Source organism: Schistocerca americana, chromosome 3 (assembly GCF_021461395.2).
Source record: "Schistocerca americana isolate TAMUIC-IGC-003095 chromosome 3, iqSchAmer2.1, whole genome shotgun sequence".
In the NCBI taxonomy this organism is placed as follows: domain Eukaryota; kingdom Metazoa; phylum Arthropoda; class Insecta; order Orthoptera; family Acrididae; genus Schistocerca; species Schistocerca americana.
This window is the reverse complement of record NC_060121.1, coordinates 257,890,748-257,908,297: the sequence shown is the minus strand read 5'-3', so window position 1 is coordinate 257,908,297 and position 17,550 is coordinate 257,890,748. Positions and strand designations below refer to the sequence as shown.

The 17,550-nt window shown below is 37.5% G+C and overlaps 1 protein-coding gene across 1 annotated transcript in view; it reads right to left on the bottom strand.

The window, feature by feature from the left end:
* The window catches only part of LOC124606797 (transmembrane protein 41B-like), a 47,340-nt gene extending 33,494 nt beyond the window's left edge, over positions 1 to 13,846 (bottom strand). The window contains exons 1-2 of the mRNA XM_047138865.1: positions 13,700 to 13,846; positions 12,162 to 12,306 (exon numbers count right to left, since the gene is read on the bottom strand). Of these exons, the coding sequence (XP_046994821.1) occupies positions 12,162 to 12,306; positions 13,700 to 13,724 (170 nt within the window). The 5' untranslated portion in view covers positions 13,725 to 13,846. The remainder of the gene's footprint in view (positions 1 to 12,161; positions 12,307 to 13,699) is intronic.
* Between the last annotated feature and the right edge of the window lie 3,704 nt (positions 13,847 to 17,550).

The following is a 17,550-nucleotide window of genomic DNA, read 5'->3' as shown; positions in this document are numbered from 1 at the left end:
ACATTCGAACAGCTGTTTTGTACTTCAGTCTGGATGTAAACATACCCAAAGAATATGTCTGATGCCAGTGCATTAAATAATGTGGATTCTTGGTGATTTGTTGTTCAATGCATACTTAAGTTATATTGTAAATGGTTCTCCCACACCCATTATAAGTATTCTATCCCTAGTTGGTACAGATTATGTTTGTGGTTGTAAGTGGCGCCACAGGTGGACTGGTGGATTGATCTGCATGTTCATCCGTTGTGACATGTTACACAGAGGTTATCCAAATTTAAGTACTAGTCTCTTTAACATTCATTACATTTTTATTCTACCTGTGTTTTGGTATGTTTACAGGTTGCATGACGATGACAAGAAAGTCTAAACTAGCAAATAAATTTGAAAATTATGCAACCCATAATTGACAATGTTTTAATTTAAAATAACAAAATTAGCTGCTCTTTTTTCAGTGCTGTGTTGCAATAACTACAGTAGCGGCCAGCATTAGTTGTAACGAAGATTGTGTTAAAAAAATTCCAATCATGTAACCAAGATCATGTTCACATGACTGGAAAGGGCAGTTCATTAGCTGTAAAGAGTAGATTACTGAAGATTATTCAACAGGTGAAGATGTTTACTGACAGATAGTTTTGTCTATAACCCCGACACAGCCATGATGCACTATTATATAGTACCAATAGCTACGTGCAAAGCAAGTGACAGAAGTAGTAATTACATAAAAAATACTAATGTTTTCACAAATACAGAAACAAGTTAGCCTTTGTTAGACTATATGGCTGTGATGTATTTCTTTATAGTAATACATGTTATTTCTTACATGTGAGTACACTAACAGTGTTATAGCTGCAAATGCAATTTGAAAATTGACACAATGAAACTGACAACTGCAGCATCTAAACTATTAACCTATTATCTGAGCAGCAATTAAGTAATAAAACTCATTTTCTATCAATGAGAATCAGACCTAAGAACCACAATCAATTGCTGCTTTCAAACTTCATGGCATGCAGAACCTCCTTAAATATGGCACTCCCTTGCACTAGCTATCAAACATGGGCACCACTGCTGCTTGAATTAGATACAGCAAAAAACAATTTGAAGTACAGTCAGTTCAACTGTCTACTCAGTACATAAGCTAACAAGAAAATATCTCAGTCCAAATGCCTGGCTTAGGCTATGTTAAAAAATTTTTTTTCCCTTTCCGCTCTTAGAAACAGTTTTTTCTATGGCATCTGTCATCACAAGATGAGAGTGGTCATCAGACACAGACACAACAAATAAATTGATAAATAAATGAAATTCATAGAACGAAACTTTCATTCTGCAGCAGAGTTTGCATTGTTACGAAACTTTCTGGTGGACTATAATTGTGAGCCCGACTAGTATTCGAACTTGGATCGTTGCCTATCACGGGCAATGCTCTTACTAACTGACTTATCCAATCGTGATGCACCTATTTCTCCACCATATACTTTCTCCCTGGAATGCTAGTGAGAAACGTGATTTATTCATCTTTCACATACAATTTTGAAATCATTTGATTTGATGTATGGGAGACATGACAAGTTTTACAATAAGAAAATTTTAGGGGAAATACATTTATGAGATTCAGCTACATAAGTACTTGTAACTATTTTCAGTGTGACCCCTTTGTTCAAACTGTGAAAGTGTCCTCCAAAAATTCTTCAACAGAATAACAGAAGCATTGAAGGGGAAGGAAGAGGGATGAAGGAAAAGAACTGGATCGGTTTACGGAAAGGGGTAAAGTTCAGGAAAGTCACCCAAAACCCCGGGTCAGGTGAGACTTACTGGACAGGATAAGAAGGAAAGCTTGTACAAGTTAAATCCTTTTGTGTGTTTGTTTCCCTGCTGCCGCTTGGTGAGTAGGTTTTTTTATCAATCCATTTATATTATAAATAATTGATTATTTTCATTTCAATAGAATAATAGCAACTTTCCACAACAAGAAAAAGGCATGGGAAGAGTTTACAAAAAAACTTGAAGATGTGAAGAGTAATAAGAAAATGTTCTATAAAATGAAAAATGAAAGGAAGGCTTCTGAAGTACCAGTAAAGATGGAAACAAATGATGGTACTGTGATAGAAAATCCACAGAATATAAAATATCTCTCGAAAGAACATTTTAAGAAACTGTTAACACTTTGGGTCCTGAGCCATTGCGCGTGGGTGTCTACCATAAAGACGGGCTGATTTTAATGTATTTTCAACTAAAACAACTCGTGAAAGGTTATAGCAATAAAATTACTCTTATTGAAAAACCTAGACTTTCTTGTTTAAAACCATATATAATACCTTTCTCTTGAATCAATACATACTTTTGACAAGCGTTATTATTATAACATTGTTTTTGAAAAAAGGAAAAATTGGTCAAAGGTATATTCATTCACTGTATTTTCTAGAAGGAATTTTTTTTTTATTTTACATAAAAATTGTAATTATGATGGATACAGTATGTCTTATCTACAGTAACCTCCTGTAACTATTTTAGGATGCAATTTTGCTCTTTGTGTGGTAAATTTTGAAGCACGGCATTTTGCACAATGCTACTTTACATTCACTACACTGGTAGCTTGTGTCTTTTCGCCACACTTTTCCAGTCAGTTTTTTCCCTCTCAGAGAACACACTACACACTGTTCTTGTTTCTGTTTCTTACCTACTTCTGTCTCAATCTTTTCCAGGAAATGATTTCCAGTTGATAGTCTTGAGTGTCCAGATGGACCAGGTCGGGGTTCAAGATCTTTGCTTTGTGCAAGATCTGCACAGATATCTGTCATGAAGTGAGATGTTCTGAGGTGTTTTCCAGTAACCTTATTGTATAATATGCAAGAATTTACAAACGCCATTAGTATAACATGGAAATAACATGGAATGCCAACTTTCTCCACCACTTCACAGTTCGATGTTCAAATGCGCCGTATGACAATCGCTGATCTGATAAGTCAACACCAAACTTTTATTTTTATTGTAGTCCACTACACAGGCTGGCTTTGACTTATCTCTTCCTCTCTGATCAGTGAAAGTGACCATCTCAGCAGTGTGCCTTGTACTTATCATATGCACATTTCTTTTGTCCTTCCAACACAGTGCTAACATATTTCCTTTACGCCTGAAAATAAGTTCCCCTCGCTGAAGGTTCGGATCTTTTATAGCATGAGGCAATCCCTGCCGAGATTTTCTTGTTGTTCCCACAAGAGCAGTTTTTGCAGCTTCCAGTTCTGAAGCAAGTATTGGACTTGTGCAGAATCTGTCCGTAAACAAAGTGTAGCCTTTTCCTAACAGATTTGCAAGCAATGTCTTTACCAGAGTCACTGTCTCAGACCTTTCACCCGCGTAAACAGAGAAATTCCAGATGTAACCTGTGTCAGATTTGGATAACATGTACAGTTTCATACTGTATTTATTTAGTTTTTGGGGCATGTAGTGTTTGAAATACTCATGACCTTGAAATTTACACATGCCTTCATCTATTGTAATTTTTTGAGATGGTGTATATGCACGCTGGAAATTAGCACACACATTATCTAGGATGGGTCTCACCTTGTGCAGTGGGTCATAGCCAGTTTCTCCTTTCCTCTTAGCTAAGGAATTATCACTAATGTGGAAGTTTCTCAAAATAGAAAGAAATCTGTCACGGCTCAAGATGTTTGGACAGAAATTACACGACACAACAGGGTTCTTGGACCAGTGCTCTCGTATATGTGGCTTCACACTTACACACATATGGACTACAATTGCCAGAAACTTCCTTATTTCCATAAGTGTAACTCCTTTCCACTTTGATAATGAGCAGGTGGGTGAAAGGGAATTTGTGCTCCGTAATTTCCTGATGCATTGTTGAGCATATAGATTAGTTTGTTCCTTTATATGTTTCATCATACTGTCTGTCAGGAAGAAAAACATTCTAGAGGTGCACTGTTCGTGTCTAAACTGACAACATTTCGTATTGCGGATTGTTCTGAGAATAGATCGATATCTGGTGCACGATCAGTAGTCGTCCAACCTTCCTCAGAATCGGTGCGGTGCGCAGGTCTCAGCTTCCCCCTCGCCGTAAGCCTCGCGCATTCTTCAGGCACAATATCGATGGGATTACTTGCTGCTGAAGTGCTTGGACACCTCCTCTCCTCTTCTCAATCTATCAGAAGAGTAGTATTTGCAAATAAAATCATAATTACGTACTGAGAGATTTTTCAGTGAAAATCTGAACAAAAATTATTCATGTTTTGTTGTCAGAAATCTTTACCTGAACTGCCAGAAACTACTTCTTGAACATAGTCCACATCATTATCAGAGTCATCTACAATATCTTCCTCTGAAATCACGATATAACTCGCAAGCAATTTCTTCGTCCCTCAAGCCACGCTTCGCCATGTCGATGCTACTGAGACCATGTGGAAAAAAAATCGCAGCTCACAAAACCCGACAAATAAAAAGGGAAGCACACGCTTCCACAACATGCCCGCACCATCTAGTGACCAATACTCTAAATATAATCCATGCAGCGACTCCCAGACAAGCGGGAGCCGTAAGAACACACAAAGGAAGGAAGGGGAAGAACGAGAACACGTGCCCGTAAAATTACGGGTGCCGGACTTTCGGGCAGGCCGCACACGCCCGTATTTTTACGGGCGTCAGTGCCTAAGTGTTATAGGCTGAGGAACAGGTACACGAGGAAACAACAAATAATGGAGAAATTGAGAGAAGTTGGGAAGCAGAATTAGGACAAATTACACAGGAAGAAATGGAAATGGCTTGAAAAAGATGAATGGGGGGAAAGCCTCAGGACCTGATGAAGTATCAGTGGACATAAGAGCAGCAGGTTCAGTGGGAATGCAATGGCTGTATAAGGTACTATCAAGTGTGTGGAGAAATAGTACAATACCTGACGATTGGAAAAGAGGAGATATTGTTCCCATCTTCAAAAAAGGCAATAAAAGACTTTGTAAAAACTACAGAGGAATAACCCTTATGAGTCATACAGCCAAGATTTTTGAAAGAATTTTACTAAATCAAATAAGTGAAAATATAGAAAAGGCGCTGAGTGAAGAACAGCATGGGTTTAGGAAAGGAAGCAGCATGATCGACCTGATATTTTCTATCCATCAACTGATGGAAAAAAAGTTGGGAGTATAACAAAACGGTGAGAATGGTTTTTATAAACATAGAAAAGGCATATGACTCAGTTAACAGGGAAAGACTCTGGAAAGAAATGAAGTAGATAGATGTAGAAGAGGGATACATTAACGTAATAAAGGCAATGTACAGAGGACACAATTGTAGAATCAGAACACCATTGGGGAACTCTGAATACTTCGAAATAAGACGACGACTTAAACAAGGAAGTATTCTATCTCCTGCACTTTTCAATGTTGTGATGGAGGGAATGAATAGGGCAGTTAAAGATATAAGAAAAGAAAAAGACAAAGATGATTTTTGCAGATGATATGGTAGTATGGGGCGATAATAAAGAGGTAGATGTACAGTTACAACTTGATGCGTCGAAGGAAATAATGAAAAGGTACGAATTAAAAATAAATAGATAATGGTGAAGTAATGGTATTTGGAGGAGATGAAGGGATCAATAGAAATATTACTTTGAATGGAGAACCCCTAAAAGTTGTAGACAGTTTCTCTTATTTAGGGAGTGAAATGTCTAGTGATGGAAGAATAACCAACAAAATTATAGGTTACAGAAGGCAGGCAATTTTTACCAAACAATAAAACACCTGATTTGGAATAAGAAGTTTCAGAAAAAGCAAAACTCCTTATGTGTAAGAGTTATTACTTCCATATTGTCACCTATGGAGGAGAAACATGGGCAATGACAGAAAGGGACTGGAGCAGACTGCAAGCAGGGGAAATGAAATTTCACAGAGCAGTTATGGGAAAAACAAGAATGAACAGAGTAAGGAATGTAGATATTAGAAAGGACCTTAAACAAGTACGTTTGAGAGAAGAAATTGAAAAAAAGAGATTAAGATGGTACGGACATGTTAACAGGATGCGTGGGCAGAGACACCCCAAAATTATGGAGGAACTAAAGATGGATGGAAAAAGACCTATAGGGCACCCAAGAACACAGTGGAAAATGGGAGTGAGAATATCTGTGGAAAAGAGAGGTGTGACTTGGCAGCAAGTGGAGGAAGAAAAGTGGTGGGAAGACTGAGCCAAATGGGGAGGACTCGTCAGCACCCAGACCTGGCAGTAGCTGGAGCAGGATCCAGATATAGATAGTTTAGCCCACTTTCATGAAACAGTGTATGCAGGAGAATGTGTGTGAAATTTGGAAAAATTGGGGAGAGGTACTGGAGGAAGTAGCATTGTGAGGCAGGATTATGATTAGTACCTGGATAATTCATTCGGTAAGAATATTGCTCACAAAAGGAAAGGTTCTGGTTTGAGTCCTGGTCCCACACAAAGTGTTTAAGAAAAATCCATAATTTGAGGCCATTTCACTGTTATTCAGCCATTCGATCAGCAACCTACCTAATAGGTTCAATACATTAAACAAGTGTACGCAATAAATAACCCTTTTTTATATTGTTCAGCAATCCTAATGAAAGAAATTCTGCCGATACTAAGCTAATGGAAAAACTATTATTTTTTACATTATTCCCTTGTACGTAACTATTTCTAAATCTCCATAAGAACTCCTTAAGCCACTGCGCTGTCCATGGTGGATGGGACATTGTATCAATACAATCAGTTTTCTGTCCTGTTCTATTCACATATGGAGTGAGGGAAAGTGATTACATTTCTCTGTATGCATCATAAGCTCTCTCATCTTTGTCTGGTGACTTCTACACAATATATAATTGGCAACAGTATAGTTCTCTAAATTTACCAACAGGGTTTTGTGAGAACTAAAATGTATTTCTTCCAAGGATCAATATTCAAATTCTGTAAGCATTTATTATCCCAGCGGCATGTCTCTCAATTCATTTGATGTCTGCTACACTGCCTACTTGATAAGAACGTAAAACACTGAATCTACATCCTAGAATTGGCCACACTCATTTCTTGTATACAATTCCCTTTACAGATGCATTTCACTTTCCCAGAAGGCTTTCAACAAAGCTCTGACTACCACTCACTGCACTGAACACTGATATTACATGATCATTCCATTTCATATCATTTCTTAGTGTTACCCCTAAATACTCTTATGATATGACATGCTCAAGATGTTCATCACAAAACCTGTAACCACATACTTATACAGTTCTTTCTCTTTGTTTTCCAAATCTTTCTGCAATTCCTTAGAATTGTCCAACAACAACTGTTTCGTTTATTCAACAGCACTGTCAAAACACTCTTTTTGTGCTGCTGTGACAAATCGCTTACGTATACTGAAAAATTATAGGTTCTTTTACACTTCCTTCGGGAACACATGATGTTACTATTTTTTCTATGGAACACTCACCAACTAGTCTAACGTATTGATTATGTTAGTCAAATAATGCTCAAGCCAATCAAGTTATGGTAAGATACTCCAGCATGATTACACCTTGGTTAGCAGTCAACATGTAAGAGAAATCTAAAACAACAGAAACTGTGTGTTCACTTGCAGCTACTGTTTGCAAGACAGTAACCAAAGTCACGTATCATGAAGTATTATCTGAAAAAAGCTGCACAAATATTCAGTCACCTGTTCACAGACTTTCAAAGTGGTGCAAAGATTGGCAACTTGCTTTAAATGTAAAAAAGAAAGTAATATCCAATTACTACAAAAACATACAAATAGAACTGGTCAACTCATAACAATACCTGGGTGAAACAACTTTAGAGATATGAAATAGAATGATAATCCAGGCTGTCATATGTAAGGTAGATGTAGACTTCAGTTCACTGGCTGGATATGGCAGAAATGCAGCCAATCTACAAAGATGTCTGCTTATAAATTACTTGCGCATCCCATCTTAGAATACTGTCCACGTATGTTGGGCCCATATCAAACAGCACCAACAATAGATACTGAATGAATACAAAGAGGGGTGGGGTAAATAGTCACAGGTTTGTTTGCTTCACTGTACTGCATTACAGTAATGCTGTCTTTAAGACACACGGAAATGATCTACCGAAAGCTTGCTTATAAAATTTCGAGAACAAGTCTTCACTGCAGAATCTAGATACATTATGTAGCCTCTTACATATCACTGCCACAACGATTGTGATGACAAAATCAGACTAATTACTGTATGCATGGAGGGATTTAAGCAGTCATTCTAGCTATGCTCCACACTCAAGTGGAACGATATGAAACCTTATGGGTCATTCCATGTCAAGTGTCCCAGTTTAGAAGATGCTCCCAACTCAGTCATCTTCAGTTTTGATGAAATTTGTACGTACCTGGGGGCCCTACATGAACTGATGCAAAGTTTCAGGCTCACCTGTAACTTGGTTGAGCTGCTAGAGCCACTTTTGTGAACACCACCTTTACGGAGAACGGAAAGTCATGAAGAAATCTTCAAGTTTGGCATTCCACTGTTCCTAATGCAAAAGAGTTAGACTCTTTTTGTCCTCTACACACAAATGATGGAAGCAGAGTTCAGAAAGCAATGCATTTGGCTTAATCTCAGTTCTAAGTGGGCAACACATCATGTTGTGAGAAATTTGTCCCATACTTTAACGAAGTGTAATTAGTGGAGAAAGTGTGCTATGGAAAACTACAGTCATCTGGGTGTTTAGTATATCACAAAATTGGACCTGGCTTGTGTGTATACTTACTGTGCTATCATCCTGTAAATTTGCTAAAAAACATAAATGTCTCAAAATATATCCATGTTCAAGGTCATGTCTCAGAATGGACACCTACCAAAATTATACTCATTAACACCATTCAACAGAGCATATTTCATTCTATTAGAAAAACTTATTTCCATTTTGGTCTCTCTTTGGGTATGGTGCAAAAGCTGCGCCTTAAATTTGAAATTTTGTTGATTATGTCTGCAGTGTTTAAATATTCATTTTGCTGTTTATTTGGTGATTTTAAAACTGTTTGTAACAGGTTTATTGCTACATTTAAACATTTAACTGTACTAGAGGTTGCTACATAATTTTTGTTAAGCTGAATGCTTATTAATTTTATTTCTTTTCTTTATTTAGGACTCGGCAATTGGTTCTTTGTGCCTGAAGCATATCAAGTTCTAGCTGAAATGGAAAAACAAGATCAAGTTTTGGAAATACTGATTCCCCATGCCATTTAATGACATACAGTGCCTTAAAAGGGCTAAAAGCTGTAAAGGAACTTTCCTTAGAAAAGCAAGAATTACTTACTAGATGGAGTGGTTTACACGCTACTGAAACTGCTAAACTATGCTTCCACCATGAAGATTTACTCCTACAAAGATTTGAATTTTTGCAAACATCATGCTCCAACCTTCTTGGTAAGAAGAACTATACTGCACAAAAAAGTTTGCACTCAACCAACATAGAAACAGCTGATGTACTAAAAAGGATAACCGTGTCTAATATTAAACCAGGCCAAAAAATGTGCCCTTCCTGTAGAAAAGAATTTGATACACTGAAATATTCAAAAATGGAAGTTACATCTCGGTCAGATGAAGATGAGAATAATGTTGCTCACAGTTTGTATACAAGCTTAACAGCTGTTGGAATATCACCATTAAAATTTCAACAAATTCGTGCAAGGGATACAAAAGGATATGCAAAGCACACAATACATCAAGTTGAAGGTGCAATTATTAAGATAATTGCAGAAGTGGGAGGACTTGATCTCTGTGAACTGGAGGAACTATCCACAAGCAAGCAATTCTTGACTTGTTCAGATTACAGTCAGCTGGTCCAAGAATTGAAAGACTAATTACATATATCAAACCATAATGAGAAAATTCAAATTTTGAACTTAGTTCCCCAAAGCTGGTCTATCAGAAAGAAAGAATGGTAAGGAAGGCTAGAAAGTTGAACAGGGAATATTGGTACAGCCCAAAGGGGATTGCCTCCGACATGACACAACTGCAGTCCATGTGTTTTTAACGTGCTTGATGAAATCCCTGAAGCGCATGTTTAAAGAAATTAAGTATATTCATTATTTAAGTGACGGTTCTGCCACACAGCACAAAAATTTTAAGAGCTTCCTAAATCTTAGCCATCACAAAAAAGATTTAGGCATTACTGCTGAATGGATCTATTTCGGAACAAGCCACAGGAAATCACCATGTGACGGAGTTGGGGACACAGTTAAGTGCTTAGCAGCAAGAGCTAGCCTTCAGTGCCCACCTGACCTCCAAGTCTTAACATCAAATGATCTGTTCGAATATTGCCAAAAAAATGTGCATGGCATTGAATTTATCTACACTAAAAAAGAAATTATTGAAGATGCAAAAACCGATCAAGAAAAATGTTTTGAGGGTGCATGTACAGTGTCTGGTACAAGAGACCATCACCATTTTGTGTCAATTGATGAAAGGAGACTTCAGATTCTTAAAGTATCAAGTGATACATTGTCCTTTATGGCAAATGTTAACCGATTTGCTAAAGTTGCTACTAAACATGTTGCCATTACTGAACTATGGCCTGGCCAGTATGTTGCTTGCATTTATAATGGAAAATGGTGGATAGGAAACATCTGTGAACTTTCATGTGAAGAAAAAGATGCCTTGATTAATTTCATGCATCCTCACGGAGCTGATCAATCACGTCACTGGCCAGCTAGAAGAGACATAGCCAGGATTGCAGAACAACATATAATTGCAGTCATACCAGTTCCAGCTGCTACAGTGATAGGGTGGCAATACAGTTTGCCAGAAGCAAATCAGCAACAAATTTAAAGCATTTAATAACTGAAGAATTATACATTCTGGCTTGGGAACCACAAAGATACCCAAACAAGGGTTGGGAAATAAGATACCCGAACAAGGTTTGGGAACCTGTTGGATAGCCACATTCAGGCTTAGGAACCTGCTAGATTCACACTTTCAGGCTTGGGAACCTGCAGTAAGGAAATCCACCCATGGCTGACCTTGCATGGCTATCAGGCATGGCCCCTTGGCGATGGGGTACCAGTCACTGAAACTGGTAGCGGCATAGCCACCATGGACTAATCCAAGGATTTTTCTTTAATTACAAAAAGTTCAATAGTTTAGGTTAAATTTTTGTACCTTAGCCAAAGAGACACCACACTGAAAATAAGTTTTTCTAATAGAATGAAATTGCGCTCCGTTGAATGGTGTTAATGAATGTAATGTGGCAGGTGTCCATTTTGAGTCACAGGACATTGAACATGGGTATATTATGAGACATTTATGTTTTTAGCAAATTTACAGGATGATAGCACAGTAAGTATACACACAAGCCAGGTCCAAATTTGTGATATACTAAACACCCAGACGACAGTAGTTTGGCAAAAGACCAGGTCCATAACGCATTTTCTCCACTACTTACAACTCGTTAAAGTATGGGACAAATTTCTCACAACATGATTTGTTGCCCACTTTGAACTGAGATTAAGCCAAATGCATTTCTTTCTCAACCCTATTTCCATCATTTGTGTGTAGAGCACAAAAAGTTGTACCAGTATTCCCAGAAGCAAGAGTCCAACTCTTTTACATTAGGAACAGTGGAATGCCAAACTTGAAGGTTTCTTTGCATCTTTTCAGTCTCTGTAAAGGTGGTGTTCACAGAAGTGGCTCTCGCACTTAAACCAAGTTACAGGTGAGCCTGAAATTTTGCATCAGTTCATGTAGGGCCCTCAGGTACAAACTGTACAAAATTCAACAAAATTGAAGATGGTTCATGTAGAATGACCCTTTGCTAACTACCCTCTGGCATGCAATTCACAGTGGTTCATCAAATACGTATGTTGATTTAGATATACCATGAACTGTTGCACATGCTTTATGGTTTCAAATTCTGTTTTGGTGTGGTTGAAACATAATTATTTTGTAAAACTAGGGACCAAATATGAAGGGGAGAGGGGGTTAAAGAAACCACTAGCATATAAAATGTGTTTTATTCATTCAGGTCTGAAGTGCACTGCCTTTACAGATACAGAAATAAATTCTTCCATTAATTATCCTTCATTAGAAACATTACAGTAGGCTAATCATTCTCCTTTTTTCAAAAGGAAATAGTCAATTAACAGAACTAGTGATGAGAGTTACAAATTGGTTTGTACTTACACTTCAAGTTCTGGGAAGTTTGCATACAAATAAATTAATGCAAAACATGAAATAATAAATATTCCACCAACAGCAAACGCTGCTTGTTTCGGATTGCCAGGATCTGTTAATTTAGGAGCCACGGAATTCTGGTTTGAATAAGTAACTGTGAATGGAAAAACAATCTTCTAGTTTCGTGTCATACACAAACATACATTAGCCTACTGATGTAAACACAGTAAGGAAAGTTCTGGCAGCATGTAAATATTTAATAGTAAAAGAGATTATTCACCAAATAGCAGAGGTATTGAGTCATCAAAAGGCACAAATTCTCTCTCTTTTGTGAGTGCCTCTTAACAACTCAATACCTCTGCCACTTGATGAATTACATGTAATATACCTCTATACAACAGTCAGTTAAGTGTCTTAAAATACTTTAATAATTTAATAAGGTACACAGAATAGGTCTTAAAACAGAACTATTTAAATGATGTGGAAGGTGAAAACAATATGCCCAAAAACTGAAGACACAGACACTGACTTGAATTGGATGGAAGAAGTAAACATGAACATCATGAGAAATAATGTCAAACATAAAAATTGCCCTGTCAGCTCTATGTTATGACAAAACGCCGGTACACACGAAAGTGCTACAAACATCTGACAGAAAGGAAACATATAATACTGCAGCTAACAGTTACTGATGAATAAAAATGTTTCAAAATCTGTTTTTGGCGCCGCCCATGATCTGTTGATGGCTTAGCTAACGATAAAAGTATATAATACATCACCCGTTCTTTGCACAAGAACTGTTGAACAAATAAATTCAAAGTTTCAATGCAAACTACAGCTCTGTATCCAGGAAGATCAAGCAGACTTCTACACAGGGGTAGGCTAAAAAAGGGCGTCTTCCTATACTCCCCAGTTTTGTCGAGGCAACATAATCTAAATGCATCGTTAGCTCAAAGATGAACAACGCTATGTATCAACAGAGCAACAAGAAATAACTAGCACCCCAGATACAAGGAAACTGATCATTCTCATGTATTTACGATACAATTCAGGCATTTTTGTACAACTAAATTAACAACGATTCAAACATACATTTTCTTAGCCGTTTACCAGTCCAAAACGCTGTATTTCTTTCATGACATCAATGTTTTATATTTCTTCGATATCTTTATTAACCTACAATATTGCCAGTTTATTTCTCAAGTCCGATACGAGATGCTAGGTGCCGCTTTACTCTGCTTATTTTCATGTCTTTTGATTGCCTACGTAACTATCGCACGGATTGCGCACAGGAGCTATGGTCGATGTAATAATTTAGAAAAAGACTGGGTAAAAGACATTACCATTTACATTACGACGTAAAGGAAATCTCACACCCCAATGTGTTTCACTAGGATAATGAGGATGTTGTCTCTGGATATGACAGGAAATGTGAATAGGATACGTGCGTCTCCGCAATGATTCAACAGTGTAACCATTTACAAATCTTCTAGGATTTGGTTCAAAATAAGTTGATGTAATCTCTGCGCACTGTACTTGTAATTCACCTTCATCGGAACTACTTGATGTCATGGTTCTTCTTCCTTATACAGCGCCAATCTTATGTTTAACCGTCATCCGTTACACTCATATCACTACCCAAACAAAAACTTCTGTTCCTAGCACGTGACACAACACTTCATTCCACGGCCCACGCATTCTGCCAAAGATGCTGCACGCAAAAATATCCACCCAGCTGTAGCATCGCTCTAGTAGGAACTGCCCCCCAGAAATATTAGTGAGTCACGAAGGTTAGAAAACTATATAAAATTAGAAAAACACTAAAAGAAAAGTTTGAGGATAATAATTAGGCCATGGAATATAGGTTTAACATTTAAACAAGAAGCTACACGTTTTGTTAACAGCAATAAATTTAATATTGAAAGAGTCATGGATCTATACGTGAAAGATGGGATAATTTGAATTTTAACGTAGTACTGCTTTAGTTAATAACAACCTGAAAACTGTTGCAATCTTCAGCGATATGTTTTTGCATGTGAGATAAATCGCATTAACTGTACGTATCGTACTATACCGGTATTAGCATAGCCAGCTGCATTTACACTGAACTTGTCCAAAGTAGTCATTTGTAGTAATATACCGTAGACTGGGGCTACTTCGGCATAGGCCACTGCCGGCCTGCCTTTATTGTAAAGGTATTAAAATAGCAATAAAGAAAAAAAGCTACTTCGGGACTGATATACAGTTGGGGAACATTAGGACTGCGACACTTCAATGCAGTTTTAATCAATTTATGCAAAGGCACAGCACTGTTTTGACACACAGGGCAGTGAAAAACATCACGTACGCAAGAGCAGCAAACGACAAAGAAATCGTGAGTGCATTCTTTGACAGTTTAGAGATAGAGATAGAAGGTGTTCCACCTGAAAATGTGTGAAATTACGTCAAAAACAACTTAGTTGATGATCTGGAGCGTTTAAAAATAATTACCAAAGGGGGAACAATCACCCCGTTACGTAGATTACAAAGCCGAAAACTTGTGAGACACATGGACAGAAAATTGGCCACAGGGAGCTAGGCAAAACAGAACCAAGAGTGGGTGGTCTGACAGTGAGTGCTTTGAGAATTGGTTTATCCAATTACTCCTGCCTATCTTGAGATGACAAGATGGTGTTGAAGCTTATTATAGGCCACAACCTTAGCTCACATATAAATCTTGAAGTGGTCCAGTTGTGTGAAGAGTACAACATAAAATTCATTGCACTGCCACCAAATGCAACACACCTTCAAGGACCACTTGATATTGCATGCTTTTGACCTTTGAAAGTACAGTGCTGGAACATCCTTGGGGATCGGAAATTGACAGCAGTGGGCAGCAGATGAAGCTCTGTGCTCAAAAACCAAATCCTCACCTTGCTCAAGAAGCTGTGGGAATTTTGACGTCAAGAGGAGATAACTTGAAAACAGGCTTTCAGGAAACTGGCATCTACCCCTTGAATCATCAAAATGTGCTGGAAAAGCTTCCATCATTCATGATAGCCTAGAAAACAAATGTCACTGCAATTATTGGTGACACATTCATGGATCAATTCATGCAGAAGAGAAATGAAGCAACTCAGAAGTGTCAAACAGTGAGGCATAAAAAGGTAAACGTTCCCAAAAAAAAGAGCATTTCTGCAGAAGATGTTCTTCCTCCCAAGCTGAATGAGCCATCCACTTCAAGAGTAAGAACTAAAATAGCACAGAGAGCTCATCATCTAGCAAAGACGATGCTAAATAAAGAGGACACAGACAGCAACACTGACAAGAGCTCATCTTCTGTACTTATGCACAATCAGATGACAGAGTAACCATGGATGTTGAGGATGAAGGACATGGATCCAAAGAGACTGATGAGTCTTCACCAGTCCAGTTGGTTACATCCCATGGGTTGGTTGATTTGAGGGAGGGAACCGAACAGTGAGGCCATTGGTTCCATTGGATTAGAGAAGGATGGGAAAGGTTGTCGAGCACACCCTTTCAAAGGAACCAACCCAGTATTTGCCTGAAGCAATTTAGGGAAACCACGGAAAATCTAAATCAGGATGGCCAGTTGCAGGTTTGAACCGTCATCCTCCCAAATGCTAGGAACCAAAAAGAGAAACTGTTTGAGGGGATGATCGTACTTGCCACATATGAAGGTAAACTATATTCAGGACAAGTCAGAAAAAGAGAAACGAAGGGTTACATGGTGTCCACCATGGAAAAATGTGGAAACAAGTGGAAGTGGCCTGAGAAAGAAGATCTTCTAGAATATGCTACAAATCATTAGCCCACTGGAGTCAGTTGGTTGTCAAGATATTTTTTATGTTAAGCAGATGGGACTATATGCACTCAACTGAATTTTACCAGATGCCTTTTTTATTTTTTGGTGATCTACATTTTTTCATGATTTTGTGGCTGTTCACAGTTACTCATTAATTTCTCTAATTCTTCAATGTGTTTAATTTATTAACTTTTTCAGAATTTCTGTGTTCCAATTACTTTTATGTCATTAGTGTGGAGCCAATACTGGTCCAAATAAAGAGATATCATTGTAGTGGAACCAACCCAAGTAAAGAGTTGGTAGTCTAACATTTGGACAGTTTTCTTTCTTTATTGGTTTTAGCCTGGAAAGTTACTTGACCCACTTGGCAAGGAATGGTTAGAGAATAAAATGAGTTTCATATCTAAAAAGAGGAAGGTTAAACCTATCAAACTCATTTACATTTAGTCATTTAATATGCTAAAACGTTTCATAAATCCAGGAAAATACTAAAACCCATCCCAAAGTAGTCCCAGTTTACGATATATGTAGAACCGAAACTGAGTAAATAAATATAAAATGAAAGAATTGTGACACTAAATGGAACACACTTATGTGAAGTAGTCTCTTGTATACAGCCAGAAAAACGTAACTAGAAGTTCGAATATAGCATATGTGAAAACAAATGCAAGGAGACACACATTTCTGCCACATAAGGCTGAGTTATTGCTAATGCAAACAACGATTGTAAATGATTATGTGGGGTTAAAGTGAATGGTTACATACCAGTAGTCATTCCTAGGTGATGATGTGAAATGAAATTGAAAGAAAATGATGAATTAAATAGTACTGACAAAAAATGTTTAATTCATCTATGAATACGAAATGAACAAAACTTTTTGAACAAAGCATAATAAATATATTAATTTCCCTTCTATTGTTTATCAATAGCATACTAAAAACACTGTACACATAATTAGTTTTATATTCATAAAATGGCACTGAAACTGGTTTCTTTACCTGTGTACAATTCAGAATTTTACTAAATAACTTTCTTTCAGACCAGGTGCTATGTTGCAATGGCTAAGACACTAGAACTGTACACAGCTGGACAAAGATTGAAATCTCGATCCAGATTTTGATTAACTGAGATGGCTCTAAGTTGCCTGAAATAAATGAAGAGCGGCTCCTTTGAAAAACACTTGTCTGATTTCTTTCCATAACCTTATCCTATCTGAGCATTGCATTATAAAATATTGAAAAATGGAATAAAATCATTTGATTTGAGATTTTGTTCTGACCTTAATACCTCATCGTTGATGGGATGTTAAACGAAAAACATCCCATCTTTTTTGTAAGTCTTGACAAACTTGTGATGCTTCTGGCTTTTCAGGCAGATGTATTGAGTGTATGGTTCTCACCAAAACTCCTTGACGAAAATCTTTAAAGATCTTTGAGAGCAAGTCAATTGAGCTTGTGCCCATCAACAACAGGGGTGTAGACAACTTTTTCTGGAGGGAATGGGGGCTCAGTTCTAGTCAAGTACAAGACGTTCATTCAGGTCAGTATCCCAAAACAACAGCAACTGACCTTTCATCAACTGTTTCAATGTTT